Here is a 23,617-nt window from a genome sequence, read left to right on the forward strand (position 1 = left end):
AGCATTACCCAATCAGCAATGGCTACACAACTCAGGTGTATACCCGCACAAGTCATTACAAACGCCACACAAGAAAAAAAGCTATACTGATCCTGTGGTGGAGACTGCATGATAGTGCTGAGCCAGCCAAATAAGAGAGCCGCTTCCATGAAGTCTGCTACCAGTTTTGGAAATATACCCCGAGTCTGTGCATGTCCCCTTCCAAGTAAGTATACTGAAGCATACGGCTTTAAGGTCACGTTCAAACTACACAGCAACCTATGCTTCGACTGTGTATTTTGATGACATAAAATGTGAAGGGGCTAAAGCGGGCCTCCCCACACACACCAGATGTACTTTTCTGAGAGCATCACGATCTAGAACAAAGCTTCTTAAACTGCGGCTTGCAACCCCATATGGGGTCGCGTAACTGGACGTGGGGGTCGCAAAAAATTTGGCAACGGTAAATGGTAAAATTATATGTATACCAAATAATTTTTTTTAAAGCACATTTCTTTATGATTTATTATCGGCAAATGTTTGATTTGTATACCTATTTTATATATCTGGGGTCGCGTAAACATTTCCCGGGAGAAAAGGGGTCGCGAGTGGAAACCGTTTAAGAAGCCCTGATCGGGAACCCCCAGGCGTGAGGTCCGATCCCCCAGGTACGGTGGCAGCTTAGCCCAGTCTGGCCCACGGGCCGCCGCCACCTGCATGCTTATGGACACAGGTGTTAGGGCTTTAACAGGCAATCCCATAAGTCATCATATCCGTCATCTCCACACCGAATGAGGTACATTATAAAGCATTTAAAGGTAAAATGGATGCGATGACAATACTAGGATCAGAAATTATAAACGATAGAATAGACAATTTTATTTTGAGGTAGAAGGAAGCGATGGGGAAGCCAACATGTCAGTTAATTAATTTATATTTCAAACAGTAACTTTTGGATTTTTCTGTACGTTTATGATTTATCTTTTCAATTGTGGTTTATATATTTGAAAAATTAATAAAAGTTATATTATATATGTAAAAAAGAGAGAATGCACTTAATTAGTTTTGGGGATACTCCATCCATACACAAAAGGGGACGGCGGGGAAGGAACTACACGCTGCCTACACTCCCGGGGGGCGGGGAAGAGAAAGGGGTCGGGCAAAGGGGTCGCCCCCGCCCCCCCCGAACGGAGCTTCCCCACACTGTCAATCAGCCGCGCTCGCCAATCACAATGCAGCCCCGCCGCCGCCGCCGCCCCCCCCTTAGGCGCGACCCGACCCCACCCCCACCCCCCCGCGCAAGGAGCCCCTTACTGAACACATGGGGGTCCCCCGCCGAGCGCTGCCCCCGGCCATCGCCGCCATCTTCCGCCGGCCGCTGCCGGGCTCCGCTCGCTCCTCCCCGCCTGGCTCCCTTCACGGTTTCGGTGCGCCCATCCACCCGCCGCCTTCCTGCCCCGGCGGCTCTTCGAGGCCAGCCCGGCCGAGGGAGGGGAGGGGAGACGGGCGGAAGCGGCCCGTGGGCGCCGCCATCTTGGCTGGGACGGTAGCCGCCGGCGGCCAAACCTCCTCCGGCCCTTTCGCGCCCGGCGCCGCGCCTGCGCAGTTGAGCGGCGACGGGTCGTCGCATGGCGGGGAAGGGGGACGAGGACGCCGGGGCCGCGGCTGCGGCCGGCCTGCTGGAGGCTGTCTTGGGCTCCTTGTACGATTTGGGTGCGTAAAGGGCGATGTCTGCTCGGGGTCGAGGGTTCGAGGCTCGCGCCTGGCTTCACACTCATTTATTTGCACGCGTGTCAGCCGCCGCCACTTCCCCCTCCTTTTTCATAGAATTGCTTTTTATAACATTTTTTTATTTTTTTATTTTTTTTTAATATTGCAGTAATTTCCATCATTCATTAAGATCACTGGTTCCCAACCTGGGGTCCGCGAGAACTAAATTAAGGTCCGCGAAACAAAGTTATAAACCCATAATAAATTAATATTTTCAATTAAAAGTTCTCTATTATAAAAATATATATATTCAAATATTATTCTAAGTTTAATGTTTAACTAACAGTTATGGTTAAAGTTTATTTTCAAATTCTCAGGATTTTTATTTTGAGCCTTGGGGTCCTGCACCGAACAAAAAAGTCCTACTGGTCCCTGGTCAAAAAAGGTTGGGACCCGCCAGGAGATGGAAAATGACGGATATACCAAATAAATCGGAGTGGATTGAAAAAATGATGGAATGAGTAGAAATGGCAAAACTTACGGCATCGGTAAATCAAAAGGATGATAATGAATTTGCAAAAGAAGGGGAGGCATGGTCTAATTATTGTAGAAATGAACTTAACTGTGATATTAACAAACATGTTTTGATCTAATTCAGAGCGGATGTATTGGATACGGATGTTTCTGTTATAATTGAATTAGATAAATAATACAAAGAGAGAAACAAGGTAAATTAAAGGATCAGAGGAGGGGAGAGGGGAAGTTAACGAATTATACTTTTTAATATGTGAAATGGAATGTATAATGATTTGGAAAAAAATATATTAAAAAAAAGGTTGGGAACCACATGATATAAACAATATTTCTCTATTCTGTATAACTAATTAATTCATATACTTACGTTGACTTCTCCTCTCTCCTCTATCTTTTTGATAGCTTTATTGTCACCTTTGCATTTAATTTCTAATTCAGTGCAATACTTCAAATGTAAATCGGGTTACAATTTTAAAATCTAAATCATTAATGTTAATAATATTTCTACCTTAATCAATTGAATTAGAACAAAACATAACCTTCAATACTTCCCAGTTTAATTTCGTTTTGGCAATATATTGGCCATGCCTCCCATTCTCTCACAAATTCTGTATTCTCCTTTTGATTTACTAATGCCGTCAGTTTAGCCATTTCTGCTAGTTCCAACATTTTATTTATCCAGTCCATCCTTTTTCATAGAATTGGAAGGGACCACCGGGGTCATCTAGTCCAACTCCCTGCACAATGCAGGAATTTCACAGCTACCTCCCCACACACATAACCCCAGTGACCATCACTCCATGCCCAGAAGATGGCCAAGATGTGGTAGCTCCATGTGGTAGCTGGAGATCTCCCGCTATTATAGCTGCTCTCCAGCCGATCAAGATCAGTTCCCATGAAGAAAATGTCCGCTTTGGCAATTGGATTCTATGGCATTGAAGTCCCTCCCCTCCCCAAACCCCTCCTCAGGCTCCGCCCCAAAAATCAGTGGCGAATAAGTACCTGGCAACTCTACCAAGATGCCTTCCCTAAGGGCATAGAATCAGCATTGCTGACAGATGGCCATCTAGCCTCTGCTTAAAAACCGCCAGGGAAGGAGAGCTGACCACCTCCCGAGGAAGCCTGTTCCACTGAGGAACTGCTCTAACGGTTAGAAAATTCTTCCTAATGTCTAGACGGAAACTCTTGTGATTTAATTTCAACCCGTTGGTTCTGGTCCGACCTTCTGGGGCAACAGAAAACAACTCGGCACCCTCCTCTATGTGGACAGCCCTTCAAGTAATTGAAGATGGTTATCATATCCCCTCTCAGTCTTCTCTCCAGGCTAAACGTACCCAGGTCCTTCAACCTTTCCTCTTAGGACTTGGTCTCCAGACCCCTGACCATCTTTGTTGCCCTCCTCTGGACACATTCCAGCTTGTCTACATCTTTCTGAAATTGTCGTGCCCAAAACTGGACACAATACTCTAGGTGAGGTCTAACCTCACTTCGCTTAACTATTTCCTGCTCTTATTTCGTTACTCGTGATTATGGCTTCCTTTATGGATTGAAATGACTGTGAATTATATGCCGCTTAACAAGATATATTTAAGAGATAAAGTGCCATGCCCGTAAATTTACATTCTGTAGTTCTTTTAGTCAATGCATATAAGTGCATAAGCCCCATTGTACTAGATAGACCTGGGTAAACGTGGTTTAAATGTTTATCTGTGTTTCAAGCCCATCCTATGCATGTTTACTTGGAAATAGATTTTACAGAGTTTCATGAGGCTTAATCTCAGGTAAATAGGCAATCCAGAAATAAGATAACTGCACCAATTCATAGCAAAAACTAGAGGAACATATCCAGAGGTGCAGAAGATGCTGGTTTTAATTTTATAGAATGGCCCAAAATGTTTCAAGCTTTACAACTCGGTGGGGGGTACCTTTTTTTTTTTTGCAACTCTTCCTACAAAGAGCAGCAAATTCAGTATCAAATTCATAAGAAGTAAAATAGTAGAAGTCATGAGAAAACACTGAATTTGATTAATTGGTTGGTTTATTTAGAGAATGTATATCTGGTTCTGCTCAAGACAGTTTACAGGTAAAATCAGTAACATAAAATCATAAAGCATCATTACTTATCGATATAAAAAACAAACCAATCTATTAAAATCAGCCTAAACCAACTGTTGAGCACTAAAAAAAACCCATTAACTCCAACCTCAGACCAAAAGCACACCCTCGTTAAAAGCATGTGTAAAAAGAAATGTTTTGCTGCCCTGATGCCTAAAAGCCTGAATGGTAGGTGCCAGGGGAATCTTAAAGGGGAGGGCATTCCACAGGCAACCACTGAAAGTACCCTAAAATCTAGCTGTCCCTAGATTTTATATCTGCTCCCAATAGTCATGATGGCTATCTACTTGCTCCAGTACCAGAGGCAGTATGCCTCTTTTTATCAGTTGCTGGGGAGCATGGCCATGAGGGTGCTGTTGCAATCATCCTGTTTGTGGGTTTCCTAGAGGCAGCTGGTTGGCCACTGGGTATGCAGAATGCTGGATTTGATGGATCTTTGGTCTGATCCAGAATGGCTCTTCTTATGTCTATTGTATGCTAGTCTGACCTCACCTGGGCTAAAGTGTCCACCTCTAGGCATTGTACTTTAGGAAGGATGTAGATGAACTAGAACAGGTTCAGAAGGAAAGAAAGTATGAGGAAAAGATGAAGGAATTGGGTATATTTTGCTTGAGGAAGGGAATACTAAGCAGGGACATATGTCTAGCTGAATAAGGGGACTGCAGTGTGTTTGCTTTTATACCACAGGTGAATCACTACATGAGGGAAACAAGAAGAAAAGGTGCAAAAAGAAAAAATCGCAGGAGAAGTTAGGAATAAAACCCAACAATGCTTTCCCAGAGGATGACAGCATGAAACGTGAATACAGCACAGTAACGGCAGGCAAGAGACAAAGTGCCTCCAGCTTCTTTGAAAATTTGAAAAATGAACTGGATTGTGATTGTATTAATATGAAAAGGCCTTTCCAAGAATTGAGTGCCTCTGATGTCCCTCCTAAACTTGCCCATCCTGAAAAAACTGCAGAGATAGAAGTTGTTAACTTCCATGGTTACAAGAGAAAGAAGAAACCAAAACTTGAAATTTCTGAAGATTGTGGCTCCAAGGTAAAATGAGCACAAATTGATATAAAATAATCTAGGCAATCCAGTAGTTTATGTTGCTTCCTCAGATATTCCATGGAGCTGTGTTGGTCTATAGAAAAGTTCCAGATATTACTGGGGAATGTGCCTCAAACAGACAAATCTGCTAACTTGAGAATAACGTTTCATGAGTTGGAGAAAATGGATTCTAGTTTGAGACAGTTTACGTGCACTACATACGTTCATTTTTAAATTGAGTCTACCTGTCTACGCATACATTCGTTATGATGTAATAGGGTGCTGGATTGAGGTTGGGGGAGACCTGGGTTCTAAGGATGACCTTGAACAAGTCATATTCTCTCAGGGTTGTTATGAGGATAAAATGGAGGGGGAGCAGGGGGGTGAGAGCCAGAAAGAGCCAGCTTTTTCTTCCCTGCTTAGTCGCCTACAGTAAGCAAGGGTCTATTTGTAACCTTTATACAGTATAACTGTCCCACTAACAGTGTGATCCTCAGCATGTTTAGTCAAAGTAAGCGTCGTTGAGTCCAGTAGGATTTACTCCCTTGTGATCAAGATTGAGGTCAGTGCTTAAAAACCGGTGGTATATTTTGAAGCAGTATCTAAATTATTTGTCTTAATATCTAAGGCAACAGTGCTCAAACCTGAGGGCCCCTATTTTAATTTTAAAATGGTGTGGAACCCCAGCCATCCGCTGCCTCCCCACAGGCACATGCAACACACCGGCAAGCACCTTTTCAGAGTGTGTTCAGCAAACTGTATTTATTCTGTGGGGTCTTCCATAAAATATAGTGAAACGCTTATCAGCTATAATTTTCAATCATGTTTAAGAAATCATAGGTGTGGCATACAAGGTCAGGTCTCAGAGAGAAGTGGATTTTACAGGGCCAAAATTCAGAACGCCCTGACCAAAGTTCTATTCTAATCAATTATATATGTTGATCGGAAGGGACTTTGCATCAGAGATAACAAGCAATTTAATTATTGGTTAATAACATCTGGATAGAGGCCAGCTGATCAGGGTGAGGAGGGAACTGGGCAATCGTTCAGAACTGCTCCCAGAAATAGAAAAAAACCAGTGACTCACAAAACATGAACTTCAGTATTTAATAGCAAATTGCCATTGCCTGCTATTGTCTGTGGAGGCAACGTGGTGCATCTTGCCTTCCCCACAACAGACACCCTGTGAGGTAGGTGGGACTGAGAGAGCTATGACTAGCCCAAGGTCACCCAGCTGGCTTCGAGTGTAGGAATGGAGAAACAAATCCAGTTCACCAGATTAGCCTCTGCCACTCATGTGGAGGAGTGGGGAATCAAACTCGGTTCCACCGCTCCAAACCACCGCTCTTAACCACTGCACCACTCCAAACCACCGCTCTTAACCCCTACACCACGCTGGCCCAATCGGGTTGGTTTCCCCACTCCTACGCATGAAGCCAGCTGGATGACCTTGGGCTAGTCACAGTTCTCTTAGAGCTCTCTCAGCCCCACCTACCTCACAGGGTATCTGTTGTGGGGAGGAGAAGGGAAGGTGATTGTAAGCCAGTTTGATTTTTCCTTGAGTGGTAGAGAAAGTCGGCATATAAAAACCAACTCTTCTTCTAAGTGCGATGACTGTACCTTCTTGATCTGTTCAGCCAATTATATTTCCTAGGGTTGAGGTGTTGGATCCCCACAACCACTCAGCATGTTTTCTGGCTAGTGCTCTGAGGGGATCTGGAAGCTAGATGACTACAGGCAGTGGCGGCGCTCTAAGCTCCTAACTTTTGGAAGAGGAAAAAGCCAATTCCCTTCCCTTCCCCCATTCTCTCCCCAGGAAGAGAGCCCCTGCCCCCATTCTTAGCGAACGGTGACTACTCCGTTTTCTTGTTAGCCAGATGGCACAAGAAGGGCTCACCATCTGTCCTTACAAACTCTGAACTAAGGTCCTGACCACTGGATAGCATCTTTAGGTTTTATTTATTTATTTACTTCATTTATACCCCGCCTTTCTCAGCGGGGTCAAAAAGTGGCTTCCATTTTATTCTCACAGTAACCTTGCATGTGACTGGCCCAGGGTCACCCAGCAGGCTTGCTTCCATGGCGGAATAGAGAATCCCGTATGATAATTTTAATCATATCATCTCCCAGCCTTACATGGGTCATCTCTGGGCGAAAACGCATGGTCACTTTATCCTCCTTTAATCCCTGTTTCAGCCAGGATTCAGCCTGGATCGAACGCTTGCGTTTCGCCTAATATGCGTTCGATCCTGGCTAAAACAGGGATTGAAGGAGGATAAAGCGACCATGCGTTTTCGCCCTCTGTGTTGCTCTCACCCATCTGAAAGTAACTCTCCGCATTTGTCGTATCAGATATTAAAACTGGTTGAACCCTATGTGGATGGTGAAAGCTGGCCAGCAAGGGAAACCACAAACAAGGTAGGGGTCTACATACTCGGGGAGCACCCCTGAAAATTACAGCTTTGTACATTATTTTGTAGGAAAAGGCCCTGCCCTCCCCTGCCCTCTACCAAGAAACAAAAACAAATAGAGCCTCATGAGAATTAAATGAAAAGCCCCCGAGAACTCACAGAATATTTGAAGGGGATGTTTTCTAGAGATAGTTTGTTGTTTTTGAAACTCCTTTATTTATCCTATCAAATTGAAACTCCATTATTTCTCCTAGGCCAGTAAAATGATTCTGGTATAATTTTAAAAAAGGGGTCTTTGTTTTTAGGTAACAAGTGTACGCCAGTAAGGTTCTTGTGTAATACAAAGCATGGTTACAGTTTTTGTCTCTGAAATTTCTGCATGTAAGTTCAAGAATGGCATTGGCTGTGGAAAATGGAGCGCCACTCCTGCATTAACGTCTTATGCCACCTATTCTCCATGTCAGTAAGGTTTCTATATTTTCCATGTCAGTAACGTTTCTATAGCCCATTACTAGCTTCTGACCCATTAATAGAGATATTTGGGTTTGGAATACTCTAGTTCCAGTGAAGCTTTCAACTTGTGCCTGTATCTAATGCTTCTGTTAAAAGAGTTTTTGGAGTCAGGATCCAGCGTTAGCCTGAGTTTGCCACATGGGACCTGCTTTTTAACATTTTAGCACAGGGATGGGGAACCTCAGGCCTGGGGGCCGTATGCGGCCCCCAAGGACATTTTTTGTGGCCCTCGGGAGCTCCGGGGCACTGCTGTGGAGGCGGGGCACAGGGCGGCCCTCCCCGAGGGTGTTCCTGGGGCCGCGGCTTACAGGGGCGCTGCGGCGCCCTTTGGACCTCCTCTCGCCTACTGTCGGCTGTTGGTCGGCGAGAGGGGAGGGGGAGGGATGCTTCCCCCAAGGCTGCCCCCTACAGCTGCGGCGTGCAGGAACGCCGTGGCACATTGTAAGCCCCTCTCGCTGCCTGTCGGCTGTTGAGCGGGGGGGGGGGGGAGAGGCCGGCGGCTCCCGGCAGCAGAGCATGCATGCGGGAGCCGATCGGGCTTCGGGGGGGGGCCTTTGTGTACTCTGGGGGGAGAGGGTATGGAGACTTGGGCCCGGTTGCGCGGGACTCCGTGTGCCACCGTGTGGGAAGGGCGGGGAGGCTGGGGCCTGGTCGCGTGGGGCCGGCGTGTGTGTGGGGGGGAAGGCTTTTCTCTCTTCCTCTTTTCCTGTCACTCTTTATCCTTTCTCTCCCTCTTTTTCTGTCTCTTTCTTTGTCTCCCTCCGTCCTTTTCTTTCTTTCCCTCCGTCATTTTCTTTCTTCCTCCCCCTCTCTCCATTTCTTTCTCCCTTTCTCTCTCTTTCTCCCTCCCTCCCTTTTCCTCTTTCTCTGTTTTCCTTCCTCCCTTGTCGATCGACTGTGGGCTGGGCCCACCGCTGGCTTCCCTCCCGCCTGGGAGGGGGGGAGCGGGGGCGGCCTGCAGGCCTTCTCTGTGTGGCCTCCCCTGGGGTTGCCAACCTCCAGGTGGTGGAGAAGAAAAAGGCACCTCTATACTAATACCAATTAGGTTAGGAAAACAGTACAGGGGCAACAGTCATGTACAAAAAAGTGCAATGTATATAAGCTACTGAAGTGAAAACATGTACAATATTGTACTCAACAAGGTAGCGACACAACGAACTAACAATCAATATGTACAATATATATAGCAAGGAGCCACAATGATTTGCCAAGAGTCTCAGCGGAGTAACAGTAGCTATCCAGTTTCTGTGTACAAAATTTCATAAGGAGCCACAATCTTCTATGGAAGATTGGAATCTTCTATGGAAGATTGTGGCTCCTTATGAAATTTTGTACACAGAAACTGGATAGCTACTGTTACTCCGCTGAGACTCTTGGCAAATCATTGTGGCTCCTTGCTATATATATTGTACATATTGATTGTTAGTTCGTTGTGTGGTTACCTTGTTGAGTACAATATTGTACATGTTTTCACTTCAGTAGCTTATATAAATTGCACTTTTTTGTACATGACTGTTGCCCCTGTACTGTTTTCCTAACCTCCAGGTGGTGGCTGGAGACCTGGCAACACTAGCCTCTCCCCCCCACCGGGAGATCTACACCTGGTATGGCCCCTGAATGATGTCATAAATGTGCAAATGGCCCCTGGCAGGAAAAAGGTTCCCCACCCCTGTTTTAGCAGATACCTATATTTTCTTTCCATTTTTCTTCTTTACTTCCTTTCCTTTGCATGCCTGTACTTACTCATTTTTTCTCCTTCTCTGCATTTCTCACCCGCTGTTTCTTCATTTCTTTCCTCACTCTTTTCCCCTTGTTTTAAAACAAAAAGTAAACAAAAATTAAGATGATGTCTCTGGTGCAGTCTACTTGTGGGTCCTCCTGACCCATCCAGTGTTCTAGAAACTTGGTTGTGCGCACTCTGGCAGGAGGGAATCTTTCAGATTCAAGTGGCTAAAGAGAAGACGAAGAGTTGGTTTTTATATGCTGACTTTCTCTACCACTTAAGGAAAAATCAAACTAGCTTACAATCACCTTCCCTTCCCCACAGCCGACACCCTGTGAGGTAGGTGGGGCTGAGAGAGCTCTAAGAGAGCTGTGACTATCCCAAGGTCTCCCAGCAGGCTTCATGTGGAGGAGTGGGGAAACCAACCTGGTTCACCAGATTAGAGTCCACCGCTCATGTGGAGGAGTGGGGAATCAAACCCTGTTCTCCAGATTAGTGTCCACCGCTCCAAACCACCGCTCTTAACCACTACACCACGCTGGCTCTACTTAAGGATGAAATAGTTTCTTCTGTCTTGAAGGCTGTCATCTCCCTATTGGGAAACTAGCTGTGGATTGGTTCAGCAAGGTGGTTTCAGCAGTATGGCATGATTGCTGGTACATTGTCAAATAGCAGCGTTGCCCAACTCGAGATAAGTAGGCGCCAAGTGAACAGACTGTAGAGATTTATTATCAGACGGCGCTGTCTAAACAGGTCCCACGAACCAGGGCTTAGGATTCATGCAGTAATGGCCCAGGTCACAGTTGCAAGCAGCACTTGGAAAGGTAGAATGGATTTTCAGTAGAAGAACAGCTGGAAGCGGGAAGAAAAGCGGCTTTTTTGCAGTAAGTGTTGCCGTATGCCATGTTTTGTAAATTAATGCCGGTCAAGTGGCAATACAGGCAACAGCAAGAGAACACTTTTATTAAGACCAGCTAATTCTTAACAAGGCTTTAGAGTTCTCTACCTTTTTCACTGCTGCACAATGTTTAGTCGGTCCTAAGAAGGACATGATTTTACTGGTGCTTTTGGATTTCTTTTCAGTGGACAAACACTGTGATCTGCAGTTTCACTCGGTACAGAATTTCCCATGTTCAGTTACTGAGCTTTCCTAGAGTAGTGCTTTAAAAAAACAAAAACTTTTAGTTGTATATGCTGAGCTAGGTTGTTGCAAAGCAAGGCATATTAACAGAGAAACCTGCTGATGCCTTTTATGATTAATTTAATGAGAAGTTCCCAAGGCTATGAGGAGTGGCATTTCTTTATTATAATAAAATCCTTACGAGACAGATTATTCCTTTTTTCATTTTATAGATGAGCTGGCATCTATGATCGTAATAGCTGAAACAATGAAACTGAGCCTTTTGTAGAGGAGCAGCTGAAGCCAAGCAACTGTGATTTGTGCAGAGTCATTGGGCGAAAATGCATGGTCGCTTTATCCTCCTTTAATCCCTGTTTCAGCCGGGATTCAACCAGGATCGAACACATGCGTCTCCAGTGAGGCAAATTCCAGACTGCGGTCTGTTGAAGTAAAAGCATAAATGGGCTTTGTGGCCCTTGAAATATTAATAGGTTTATTTTGGCATTTGCTTTCCTGAACTAGAGGTAACTTCATTCGATTCATGAAACGAATTCTCAGATGCATAGATAGACTGTCAATCTAGTGTTACTTATTTCTGTAGATATTGAACTGTTTGTCTTATGTGAACAGTGAAAGAATATTCTTGACAGACAATTGCATATGTCTTGTTGGAGGATGAGCAAGTTAATGCATCCCCTGATGGTATGGCTGACAGTATCAGGTCATGTGTTACCTAAGAGCCAGCGTGGTGTAGCGGTTAAGAGCTGTGGTTAAGAGCGGTGGACTCACATCTGGTGAACCAGGTTGGTTTCCCCACTCCTATACATGAAGCCAGCTGGGTGACCTTGGGCTAGTCACCACTCTCTCAACCTCACCTACTTCACAGGGCGTCTGTTGTGGGGAGGGGAAGGGAAGGTGATTCTAAGCCGGTTTGATTCTTCCTTAAGTGGTAGAGAAAATCAGCATATAAAAACCAACTCTTCTTCTTCTTCTAAGTGGAGACCGGGACAGAGTAAGCATTTAAATTTGTCACAGGTTCTGTTCCTTGGGCTAATTTCGCTGTCGGAGATCCATTGTTGACGTCAGATAACTGTTGTAGATCAGAGAGCTATCTGTAGGCAAGGAAAGAGCCTGGTAGCTAAGGAGAGACGTGTAATTTCCCATGTTGGTTATCATTTTTGACACACTGGCGTGGTTTTAGATGTGTGGCAACAAGTGGAGTTCTGTCACTTTCTGGTTTGGGCCTGTTTTGTGTATGTGCCATGCTGAGTCATTATCCTATGGAACATACGCGGATTGAGAATTCACCTTGTACATCTACTGATGTATGTGAAAGCTTATGCTGCAGTGAATTTGTCTTCATGTGCCGCATGACTCCTTTTTGTTTTGTTGTTTTCCTAGCATGGGAAAAATTTAAATTGGGTTCCAAAGCCCTGCATTTTATTACTAAGTAGGAACTTCACTTCCCTATCTCCAAGCAGGCCACAACAAGGATGCATGTACCTACTACAAACAGATATCATCTGTCAGTTTACACCCACCAGACCTATTCTGATGTAATAAGTAGGACCTTCACTTTCCTTTCTTCAAGCAGGCCACAACAAGGATGCATGTACCTACTACAAACAGATACCATCTGTCAGTTTACACCCACCAGACCTAATCTGATGTAATAAGTAGGACCTTCACTTCCCTTTCTCCAAGCAGGCCACAACAAGGATGCATGTACCTACTACAAACAGTTATCATCTGTCAGTTTACATCTGTTATAAACAGAGGGTACTGCTTTGGTGCCCTGACCTGGATGGCCCAGGCTAGCCTGATCTCATCAGATCTCAGAAGCTAAGCAGGGTCAGCCCTGGTTAGTATTTGGATGGGAGACCACCAAGGAATACCAGGGTTGCTGTGCAGAGGAAGGCACTGGCAAACCACCTCTGTTAGTCTCTTGCCATGAAAACCCTCAAAATGGGTCGCCATAAGTCGGCAGCGACTTGACGGCACTTTACACACACACACACACACACACACACACACTGCTTTGGTAGGTGAAAGGTTAAAATGTATGCTTTGGCTTAGATGGGTTGTTTTTGGAAATAAAGTGTGGTCATGGAACCCCCTGACCCTCATCTAGTTGGGCCTGTTTGTTTGTTTGCAGGGCCACCAAGCAGAAAAGATCAGACAGTTACAGTAGCTTAAGCCAACTCAAATAATAAAATCAGTTTCACAGTCCCTTGTCTTAGCAACAACCTCATGACCCATTAAGGTGATGGTGGCAGCAATGGTCTAATTAGCAGGGTTAATAACCCGGGAGCAGCTCTGCTGGATTAGTCTGATGATCCATCTAGTCAAGCATCTTGTTACACACAGTGGCATCCAGATGCCTGCAGGATGGGTAGGCCAAGACCTTCCCTGTGGTTTCCTCTCCCCAGCATAATCTCAATCAGGTCCCCCCTTAAACAGAATTTGCCTTTTTCACCATGTTGAGTTGACACCCCCACAAGCCCAATCTTATTCTCGGTCATTTGTCACTAGTTCAGTCTCCATTGGGAAGGCTTGGAAGGCTTTAAGAGGGGAGTGGACATGTTCATGGAGGAGAGGGGTGTTCATGGCTATTAGGCTTTAAGAGGGGAGTGGACATGTTCGTGGAGGAGAGGGGTGTTCATGGCTACTAGTCATGATGCATACCTATTCTCTCCAGGATCAGAGGAGCATGCTGAATATATTAGGTGCTGTGGAACACAGTCAGGATGGTGCTGCTGCAGTCGTCCTGTTTGCGAGCTTCCTAGAGGCACCTGGTTGGCCACTGTATGAACAGAGTGCTGGACTTGATGGACCTTGGTCTGATCCAGCATGGCTTTTCTTATGTTCTTATGGGGTATTATGTAAAGTTAGGAATCTGTGCCTAAGTGTGCTACACTTAACTTATGCTGAAACGGATTTTGCCATGTTGTTGCCCATGCTTCCAGTGTAGAAAGATCCTTCTGGAGAGCTTCACAATCTCTTTGGATTCTTACTGTATTGAATAATTGGTGTCATTTAGTATTGGAGCATGAACTGGGCATTGGACAATAGCACTGACTGTTGAATTGTGCGATACTAGTGGTGTTGTATTCCCACACCCAATGTAGTTTTACTGTGGAATGCATTTCACATTTATGATTAGTATAAAACAAAACTAACCTTATTGATTTTTTTTGTTAATCTCTTTATCTAAGTAGCTTACTATTGGAGGTTGTTGATATTAAATGAAAGGGGAAATCCCATCAAAAGTGAAACACGTTCAAGATCCAAAGTAGTTATGATGAGATGTATAAGGCTGGGCTGCATCCTGCAACTGTGTTCCATGGTTTATTTGGTTTAGCATTTGTTTGTCCTGTTTATGTACAAAGTAGGTGTGTGTCTGTTCATGTGCAAAAGGCAAGCAGAGCAACACCCCCCATTACCTTGCTGTGTTCTTTTGAATGTAAGAGCATCCTGATAGATTGGACCAGTGGTCCAGCTAATCCAGCATCCTGTTTCTCTCAGTAGCCAGCCGGTTGCCATGGGTACCCATTAAATGGGGCGAAAAGGCTTTTGCTTTTCTCCCTAGGCTGGCTGAATTCTATTATTGGAGTTGGGCTGGGAGAAAAGTGCATATACACACATCACTCTTTCTGTTTTTTACATGAATGGGATGCAGGAATTGATTCAAATGTCATCTTTATTTGGAGCCACCCTAAATCTGTCTTATTCCATTGGGAGAGAAACCACATGATGCGCTTAGAAGAAGCTTGAGTCTAAGGAGATGAGCCAGGCTGTAAATATTTTAAATGAATTAAATATCTTTTAAAATTCTGGTTGGACTGTGTCCAGAATGGTATTAGTAATTTTTGTTTAACAAAATCCAGCGTGTTGCTTGTTTTGAAACTGTATTTACTGCTTGTAAATTGCAGTATTGCTTGTTTGAAACTGTTTACTGTGATGGCTTAATCTGGCAGAAGCGCGTCAGTGAGAATTTTATTTCTTTAAAACGTTTATAAGGCTGCCTCTCTACCGCATAATGAGATCCAAGGTGGGTAACAACAAAGGTGCAACGTTGCAAACAATAAAATTAAAAAGCGAACATGAATCTGCCTTACACTGAAACAGACCATCTGTACTATCTACTCAGAATGGCAGTGGCTCTCCTGTGTCTCAGACAGCATCTTTCACATCACCTACTACTGGATCCTCTTAACTGGAAATGCCAGGGATTGAACTTGAGACTTGCAGTATGCTAAGTAAATGCTCTGCCACGGAGCCATGGCCCCTCCCAGAGCACGAGGTAAAGCAACAGTGCGTGTAACATTCACAGATTTAACCAGACTGTTGCCAGTGCCTTTCTGGAGGCCCAAGAAGCTCTCCTAAGCAGTTTTGATTTTACAGCCCCCTCCTGAAGGCTAATATGAAAAGGGGTTTTCTTCCGGTTCTCATGGAGGTTGTTCCAAAGCTTGGGGACAGCTATAGAAAAGGGATGGTGAGACAGCGCTATTGCGACGAACAGTGACCACAACAGGTTCTTGGTTAGAAATTAGTCTTCATGCAGAGTTTAGAGTTGAAGAAGAAGAAGAGTTGGTTTTTATATGCCGTCTTTCTCTACCACTTAAGGGAGACTCAAAGCAGCTTACAATCACCTTCCCTTCCCCTCCCTACAACAGACACCCTGTGAGGTAGGTGGGGCCGAGAGAGCTCTAACAGAGCTGTAACTTGCCCAAGGTCACCCAGCTGGCTTTGTGTGCAGGAGTGGGGAAACAAATCCAGTTCACCAGATTAGCCTCCGCCACTCATGATTATATGTATAAGTAAAAGTTGTACATTATTCTCAAGGAAAGCTTTCATCGTTGATTTTTTTCTGATTACAATATTGTTGTAGTCCGAAAAATAATTTTGGATTACACCATGACCTCAAAATAAATTGAGTAGCCTTGTTGTATGGCATTAGTTTCATTTGAAATTAAACAAAATAATATCATGATTTTGTATTCTCTATATAGGCAAAGAAGACTATTCAAGAAAAGGATGTGGATAGCCAAGATTTTAATCTGGAAAAAGTAAGTTATTACTGCATTTAAATGCAAACAGCTTCTTATTGTCCTAAGAGTGCAAATCATCCCAGATTTCATTGTCTAATGGCAACTCAGTTCTTAAATGCTTGCTCTGTGAATGAAGAGGTACTGTCCTCTTGGTTGTTGCTTGGTCTCACATGTATTGGTCCTAGATTGTAAAACTCATAGTGATAAGTCAAGAAGAATACTATTTAAGAAGAAGAGTTGGTTTTTATACCCCACTTTTTCTCTACCGTAAGGAGTCTCAAACTGGCTTACAATCACCTTGCCTCCCCTTCCCCACAACAGGTACCTTGTGAGGCAGGTGGAGCTGAGAGAGTTCTGAGAGAACTGTAACTGGCCCAAGGTCACCCAGCAGGCTTCATGTGAAAGAGTGGAGAATCGAACCTGGTTCTCCAGATTAGAGTCCGCTGCTCCAAATCACCACTCTTAACCACTACACCACTCTGGCAAGGGTCCCACAAGCAGGTGTAGGTCTCATACATCCAATGATCCTGTCCACATCCTCAGACTGAATAAACTGAAAAATATCCCAAACAACTGGGCAGATGGGCACCCTGGCACGATTTGACCCTGTCTCCGCTAATGTCGAGTCCAAGTTGGAATAGATGTGAGATTTTATCTGCAATGTGCTGATCAGAAGTCGGCAAAAAGAGTGGGGGATACAATCCCCAGAGACAAAATAAAATTCTTCATTAGGAGGTCATTGTGGAGAAGAAGAAGAAGAGTTGGTTTTTATATGCCGACTTTCTCTACCACTCAAGGGAGACTCAAACCGGCTTACAATCACCTTCCCTTCCCCTCCCCATAACGGACACCCTGTGAGGTAGGTGAGGCTGAGAGAATGTGACTTGCTCAAGGTCACCCAGCTGGCTTCATGTGGAGGAGTGGGGAAACACATCCAGTTCACCAGATTAGCCTCCGCCGCTCTTGTGGAGGAGTGGGGAATCAAACTCGGTTCTCCAGATCAGACTCCACCGCTCCAAACCACCGTTCTTAACCACGACACCACGCTGGCTCTCTGCCACAGAAGGATTCCCTCCCCCACCTCAAACAATGACAATCAAACCCGGAATACATTACACTGATTTGAGGAGGTGGTGGCAACAGTAAGCTGATCCTTGGGCTCCCTGCCACATCAAGATATATATGGGTGGAGAAGGGCCAGTGTTTTGGTCCTGCTTCCCCTAACAATTTCCTGCTCATTACCAGAGTCTCCACCTCTCAGGTTCTGGCAACACGTATAGTTGAATCGATGCCATGGGGCTTCAGGCCAGCCCTGTTCTATCGATGTGCTCTGTAGTGTGGGTGGGGCTGTTTCCTTAAAAACGGGTACGACCACATTACATATAGCCTAGCCAGCCCTTGTGTTGAAAAGAGAGCCGGCAATGGGAATGTAGCTGTCTCAGGGTGTTCAAGCATGTGCCCCACTTTGGATGAGCGTGTTGACCTCATTTCCATTGCTCATGTGGGGAGGAAACTAATCACCAGTAGTAGGGAAAACAGAGACAGTGTAAGGAAAAGGACCGGTTGTATGTTTGTGTGTGTGGGGGGGGGGTGAGATCAATAGCAAGAAACATTTATTTCTTACATATACTTTTAATTGTTTCTAAAACAAGAGAAAGCAGCTGTTGCAAACATAATTGGATGGTTGTGTATGTAAAGTGCCGTCAAGTGGCAGCTGTTGTACAGCAACCCGGTAGGGTTTTCAAGTCAAGAGACTAATAGAGGTGGTTTTCCATTGCCTTCCTCTGCATAGCGACTCCGGTATTACTTGGTGGTCTCCCATCCAAGAACTAACCAGGGTTGACCCTGCTTAGCTTCTGAGATCTGACGAGATCAGGCTCTCCTGGGCCATCCTGGTCAAGGCACTGGATGGTTAAAAAGGTAAAGGTCCCCTGTGCAAGCACCGGGTCATTCCTGACCCATGGGGTGACGTCACATCCGGATGTTTATGGGGTGGTTTGCCAGTGCCTTCCACAGTCGTCTTCCCTTTACCCCCAGCAAGCCGGGTACTCATTTCACTGACCTCGAAAGGATGGAAGGCTGAGTCAACCTTGAGCCGGCTACCTGAAACCAACTTCTGTCAGGATCCAGCCAGGTCATTAGCAGAGCTTTTGACTGCAGTACTGCAGCTTACCACTCTGCGCCACGGGGCTCCTTACTGGATAGCTACTTCAAGGAATTATATCCTTTTCATTCTATCTCTGCATTCCCTCCTTTCTTCCCCATAGCGTCTCCTCTTCTACTTCCTTTCTTCCCTCCCACCTACATTTATCAGTTCCCCTCCCATTTACCACTTTCCCCCCTGTCCTTCCTTCCCTTCTCCTGGCAGCCCCTGCTGTTTCTCCACTTTCCTGGTCTCTTCTCAGCTGCCTTTTACACTTCTTTCCTCCCCCCACTTCAGCTTTGCTTCCCTAACCTTCGCCATCCTTCCTGCTGCCCATTCTTCCTTTCCTTCCCAGGTCACCTTAAGTCTCAAAATGAAACTGTGGCAGTCATTTTGGATTACCTAAGCAACCACAGATAACATTAGGGGTGATGTATGCGGTAGCCTAGGCAATCCAAAATGGTTTCTGATCTCATGAGGTAATCTTGTAAGATCTAGGCATTTCAAAACCTTTTTTTATTCTCTCTTTTTTTAATTGAAAATTTTGCTTCCAGGTTTACAGAAACATCTGTACATGGCTCTGTCATACGGCTTTTTTGATCTGCATTCTGGGGCCAAGTTCAGAATTAGATATGTGATGAATTCTATTTTATAATATTATTTATTTTTGTTGTTTGTTTACTGATTTTATAACACTTTAGGCCCGTTTGGAAGTGCACCGGTTTGGAATCACTGGATTTGAGAAGAAAGAACAGCGGGTTTTGGAACAAGAACGTGCCATTATGTTAGGAGCAAAGGTATTGTATTGAGGAATATCATACAAAGAAACAGGGATTGTTTTTCTCTATCATGATTTAGGGAAATACAGTCAGTAAAACAAGACCTTCCGAAACTGTCGTTGCAGCCTCCCAAAAAGGAATATTTGAACTACAAGATTCTCCAAGAAAAAATCAAGGAGAAGAAAGCAGTCAAGAAGGAAGAAAGCACAGTGGTGTGTATGAAACATTTTCTGTAAAATGGGGAAGTCCAACAATTAGAGAAAAATTCACACGGCATTGTGAATTCACAATTGACATTGGGAAATCTCCAAGGTTGCCATTTCTTGCTAGAGCACGGCAGGTAGCCGGTTTGCCTGGGCAGCATGCCTAGCATAGAGGCTGACCCATCCCCTGTCGCACTGGAAGCCACATTTTGTTGCATCGTGCAGCTATACAATATCCTTACTGCTCTTCATTGACAGGAAAACAAACCTGATTCCCTCAAGAGGAGGAAGAAAAAAGGACAGGAGTCCAGGTGAGCTCATTTTTCCAGACCTTTCTCCAATGAGTAGTAACAAGCTGGATCTCTCTTTGGGTTTTCCAACAAAAACATTTGTAACAAAGGACTCGAACAGACTGGCTCATCCATCCTTAAAATTCAACTTGTGGCTATTGCAACTTCAGTTTACCTTTGGATCCTGCAGGGAAGGGAAAGGGGGTTTAGCGCTTCAACCTCTACTCAGTTTTACTGTTTGGAAAATATGGTATGCTATTAGCATATTAAAGAAGACAATATGTGCTTCTAGAAGGCACATATGTTTTCCTTTAAAATGCTAACCGCCAACCAGGGGAGCCAGTTTTGAATGGTGAAACTGATAGATGGTTGAATAGTGAAAACCCCTCTTTCTTCCTCTCGTGCTCCTGAGGCAAACCGAGGCAGCAAGAGTGCAGTTTGTGTTTTTTTGAGCAGGTGTGCACTCTTTGTCTAACCTATTTGAATCTTCAGTGTCAGGCTGGGATCCAAAGCTGCTTCAGGCATGCCCTGAACACCCAGTGAGATTTTTACACAGTAACATTACACAGTTTGCTTTTTGGAAGTCCCCCAAAAGTTCAGAAACAAATTCCCATGTGACACGTAGAGCTGGTGTTTAAGAAACACCAGAACAAAGTCCTCTTGGGCATTTAAGAAGAATAAGAATTAGTTTTTGTATGCTGACTTTCTCTACCACTTAAGGAAGAATCAAACTGGCTTACAATCACCTTCCCCTCCCCACAACAGACACCCTGGGAGGTAGGTGGGACTGAGAAAACTGTGACTAGCCCAAGGTCACCCAGCTGGCTTCATGTGTCGGAGTGGAGAAACCAACCAGGTTCGCCAAATTAGCATCAGTCACTCATGTAGAGGAGTGGGGAATCAAACCCGGTTCTCCAGATTAAGAGTCCACCGCTCCAAACCACCACTCTTAACCACTACACCACACTGGCTCCCAGTTAAATCTAACTGTAGTTTTTATGAATCGCGGACTTCAATTTTTTTTTCTTTAGAGTCCTTTATACTGAAGCAGAATCACTTTTGAGTTCAGTTCTATAGATAATTCTATGCAAAACTGTAGTCTTATGTCTTCTACCCGTCATTTCTGCTTTCTGAGCAGTTAATCCCAGTTGCGTTGTGTCCAGGTTGAAATATACCTCTTTTAAAGCATCTTTTTGCAAAGGCCAGAAATTGATAGGACTTTTTTTGTCTCTTTCATAATGCTGTTTTATTTTCCTTTTAAAAGCAGAAAATCCAAAAAGAAGGCAAAGCCCAGCATTCTGCCAACAGGGCAAGTTGGAAAATTTAAAAACGGGACCCTTATTCTTCGCAGCTGTGACATCAAGAAAATCAAATCTTCCAAACTGATTAAATGACATCCCTGAATCATGTTTGCACAGAAAATGAGATGAATGAACTTTGTGGCCAAAATCCTTTTTTAAAAGCTTTCATTTAATTTGTGTAAACCCTGATTTCTCATCAGTTGCTCTACTGTGTAGATAAGTGTGATGATGGAACGTTGTACAACTAACTGACCTAGGAGACATAGCAGTGTTTGTTACTGTTGCTATCATCCTGATTAAACAATTGTCAGTTCTTCACAGGGCTAATTGTCTGGGTATTCTACTCTTTTTGCAATTTCTAATTGTTCTTTAAAGGTAAAAAAAAGGTAAAGATAGTCCCCTGCGCAAGCACCGGGTCATTACTGATCCATGGGGTAACATCACATCCCAAGCTGGCAGCAACAGACCAAGAACGGGATCTTGGGGTGGTAGTGGATAGCTCAGTGAAAGTGTCGACCCAGTGTGCCGCTGTTGTGGAAAAGGCAACTCCTACGCTGACCATAATTAGAACAGGAAAAGAGAATAAAACTGCTGCTATTATACTGCCCTTATACACGTGTGGTGAGGCCACACTTGGAATACTATGTACAGTTCTGGTCACCACACCTGGAAAAGGATATTGTAAAGCTTGAAAAGGTGCAGAAAAGAGCAGGCAAAATGATCAGGGCTAGAGAAGCTGTACTATGAGGACTGATTAAAACATTTAGGGCTGTTTAGTTTTTTTTTAAAGGCAAGGAAGGGGAAACATGACAGACATCTATAAAATTATGCTTGGTGTGGATAACAGAAGAAATATTTTGTCCTTCTCCCATAATACTAAAACCCAGGGTCATCCACTAAAGCTGAAAAGTGAGAGATTCAGGACAGATACAAGGAAATACTTTTTCATACACAGCATAGTTAAATTGTGGCACTCACTGCCACAGGATGTCATGATGGCCGCCAACTTGGAAGGCTTTAAAAGGGGGGGTGGACAAATTCATGGAGGACAGGGTTATCAGTGGCTGCTAGTGATGATGTATATCTGTTCCCACCAGTACCAGAGGCAGTATGCCTTTTTATATCAGTTGCTGGGTGGCCATGAGGATGCTGTTGCAGTCATTCTACTTGTGGGTTTCCTAGAGGCAGCTGGTTGGCCGCTGTGCAAACAGAATGCTGGGCATGATAGGCCTTTGGTCTGCTCCAGCATGGCTCTTCTTATGAGCTGTGTATTCCAGATAGATTTGGTTATTAATCTGCCTTTCATACGTATTAAGTCTGGGCTTTGCCTCTTATGGCTTGTCTTTGATGACCTTTTCCTTCTTTTTGGCTTCCCCTGGCTTGGAATAAGACATTTTATACTGTTCCTGTAATCTCATCAAGAAAAGTCACATGATAGTTTTAGTTTCTAATTCAAACAGATTATACATGGAATCCAATTTATCTTGCGGTAGTTTCTTGTTCCTCCTTTGGAAACTGATACAACAAGTAGGCCCAACATTTCTATAAATATATTTTATTTCAGCTTCACTTGTAATTTAATGAGTTTAGTTGAAATTTGTATTTATGAAAAAGGATAAGATTATACTCTAGCGCCACCTACTAAAACCTGTGTTGTCTTAAATACTTTTGAGTTGGCCATGGAAACCCATCAACTTTGAATACCTTCTTTTGTTCAAGGGGTATTAGTACACTAAAGCTAGGAGAGATTCTGGTACCCCACAAAAATTATTTAGGGTGGTTAAGACAAAAACAGAGAGCTCCAAAAGGGTCTCTCCAAACTGGAGGTAATGGGTATGTGAGCAAGTGTAAAATGATGCATATTGAGGCAAAAAAAACCCAACTCATACGAATATTTCCTCTGCATCTTCTTAAGATGACTGGGTAGAAGTTTTTAAATAAAAGAAAATAATAGGGTAGAAAAGACTCAACAAGTTCTGCTTTTTTTGCCACAGCAAGGCAGCCTCTTCCTGGGATTTGTGTGCCAAGACTGGACACCAATCTATGCTTTTTGACAAATGTTTGCTCCTTACAAATACAATTCCTGCCTGAACTTTTTGGTGAAAATTGGGTTAAAATGGCCTCCTGAGCAAAGTCCAACATTACCAGATCTCAGTAAGGAAATCTGCCATCTTCCCAATCTTATTCTTCACAATGAACAAACACTTTCAAATTAGAGATGTAGGGAATTTATCATTACTGCATTCCTGAAAGAGTTGTACTGGCTGTCAGTTTGCTTCTGGGCACAATTCAGAGTGCTAGTTTGTTAAAGACCTCAATGGCTTAAGAGCAGGGGATTTGAAAGACCACCTTATCCTATATCAACCTGCCTTCTACATCAGCGTACTGTTACCCAAATTAGGCAGTCTCCACTTTAGTTGGGGAATTAGCAGAGGAGGCAGAGCTAGTGAGAGGGGGTAACTGAGATCTGTAATCTATGTATACCAGGATAAATCCTGGGGGAAACTCTCAAATAATCAGGCAGTTGTACAATGAAATGAGTTTTATTAAAATAATAAGGAATATACTTTTCAATGGACACACGCATAAACATACAAGAGCCAAGGAAACAAGGTGGAAAGTTGGATAGAGTTTACCAGTCCAGAAGAGACGTCCAGAGAGAGCAGTGCTCAGGAGGGAAACGGCCAGCATTTCCAGGAGCAAAAAAG

The 23,617-nt window shown here is 44.1% G+C and overlaps 1 protein-coding gene across 1 annotated transcript; it reads left to right on the forward strand.

The window, feature by feature from the left end:
- The first annotated feature begins 1,607 nt into the window (after positions 1 to 1,607).
- Positions 1,608 to 21,131, forward strand: C7H1orf131 (chromosome 7 C1orf131 homolog). The gene is made up of 7 exons (XM_056853323.1): positions 1,608 to 1,692; positions 5,026 to 5,381; positions 16,155 to 16,211; positions 19,038 to 19,133; positions 19,241 to 19,327; positions 19,577 to 19,629; positions 20,873 to 21,131. Exons 1-7 carry the CDS (start codon positions 1,608 to 1,610, stop codon positions 21,000 to 21,002), a joined length of 864 nt encoding a protein of 287 aa, XP_056709301.1. The 3' UTR covers positions 21,003 to 21,131.
- Positions 21,132 to 23,617: the final 2,486 nt, after the last annotated feature.

The sequence above is a fragment of the Euleptes europaea genome, chromosome 7 (assembly GCF_029931775.1).
Source record: "Euleptes europaea isolate rEulEur1 chromosome 7, rEulEur1.hap1, whole genome shotgun sequence".
NCBI classification, from domain to species: domain Eukaryota; kingdom Metazoa; phylum Chordata; class Lepidosauria; order Squamata; family Sphaerodactylidae; genus Euleptes; species Euleptes europaea.

Bases quoted from the DNA above. Each gene is read 5' to 3' on its own strand.
- C7H1orf131 (XM_056853323.1), top strand. From the start codon at position 1,608: ATGGCGGGGAAGGGGGACGAGGACGCCGGGGCCGCGGCTGCGGCCGGC. The intron at 5,382-16,154 runs GTAAAATGAGCA...TTCTCTATATAG, and splicing joins CTGAAGATTGTGGCTCCAAG to GCAAAGAAGACTATTCAAGA. The intron at 19,134-19,240 runs GTATTGTATTGA...CTGTCGTTGCAG, and splicing joins CCATTATGTTAGGAGCAAAG to CCTCCCAAAAAGGAATATTT.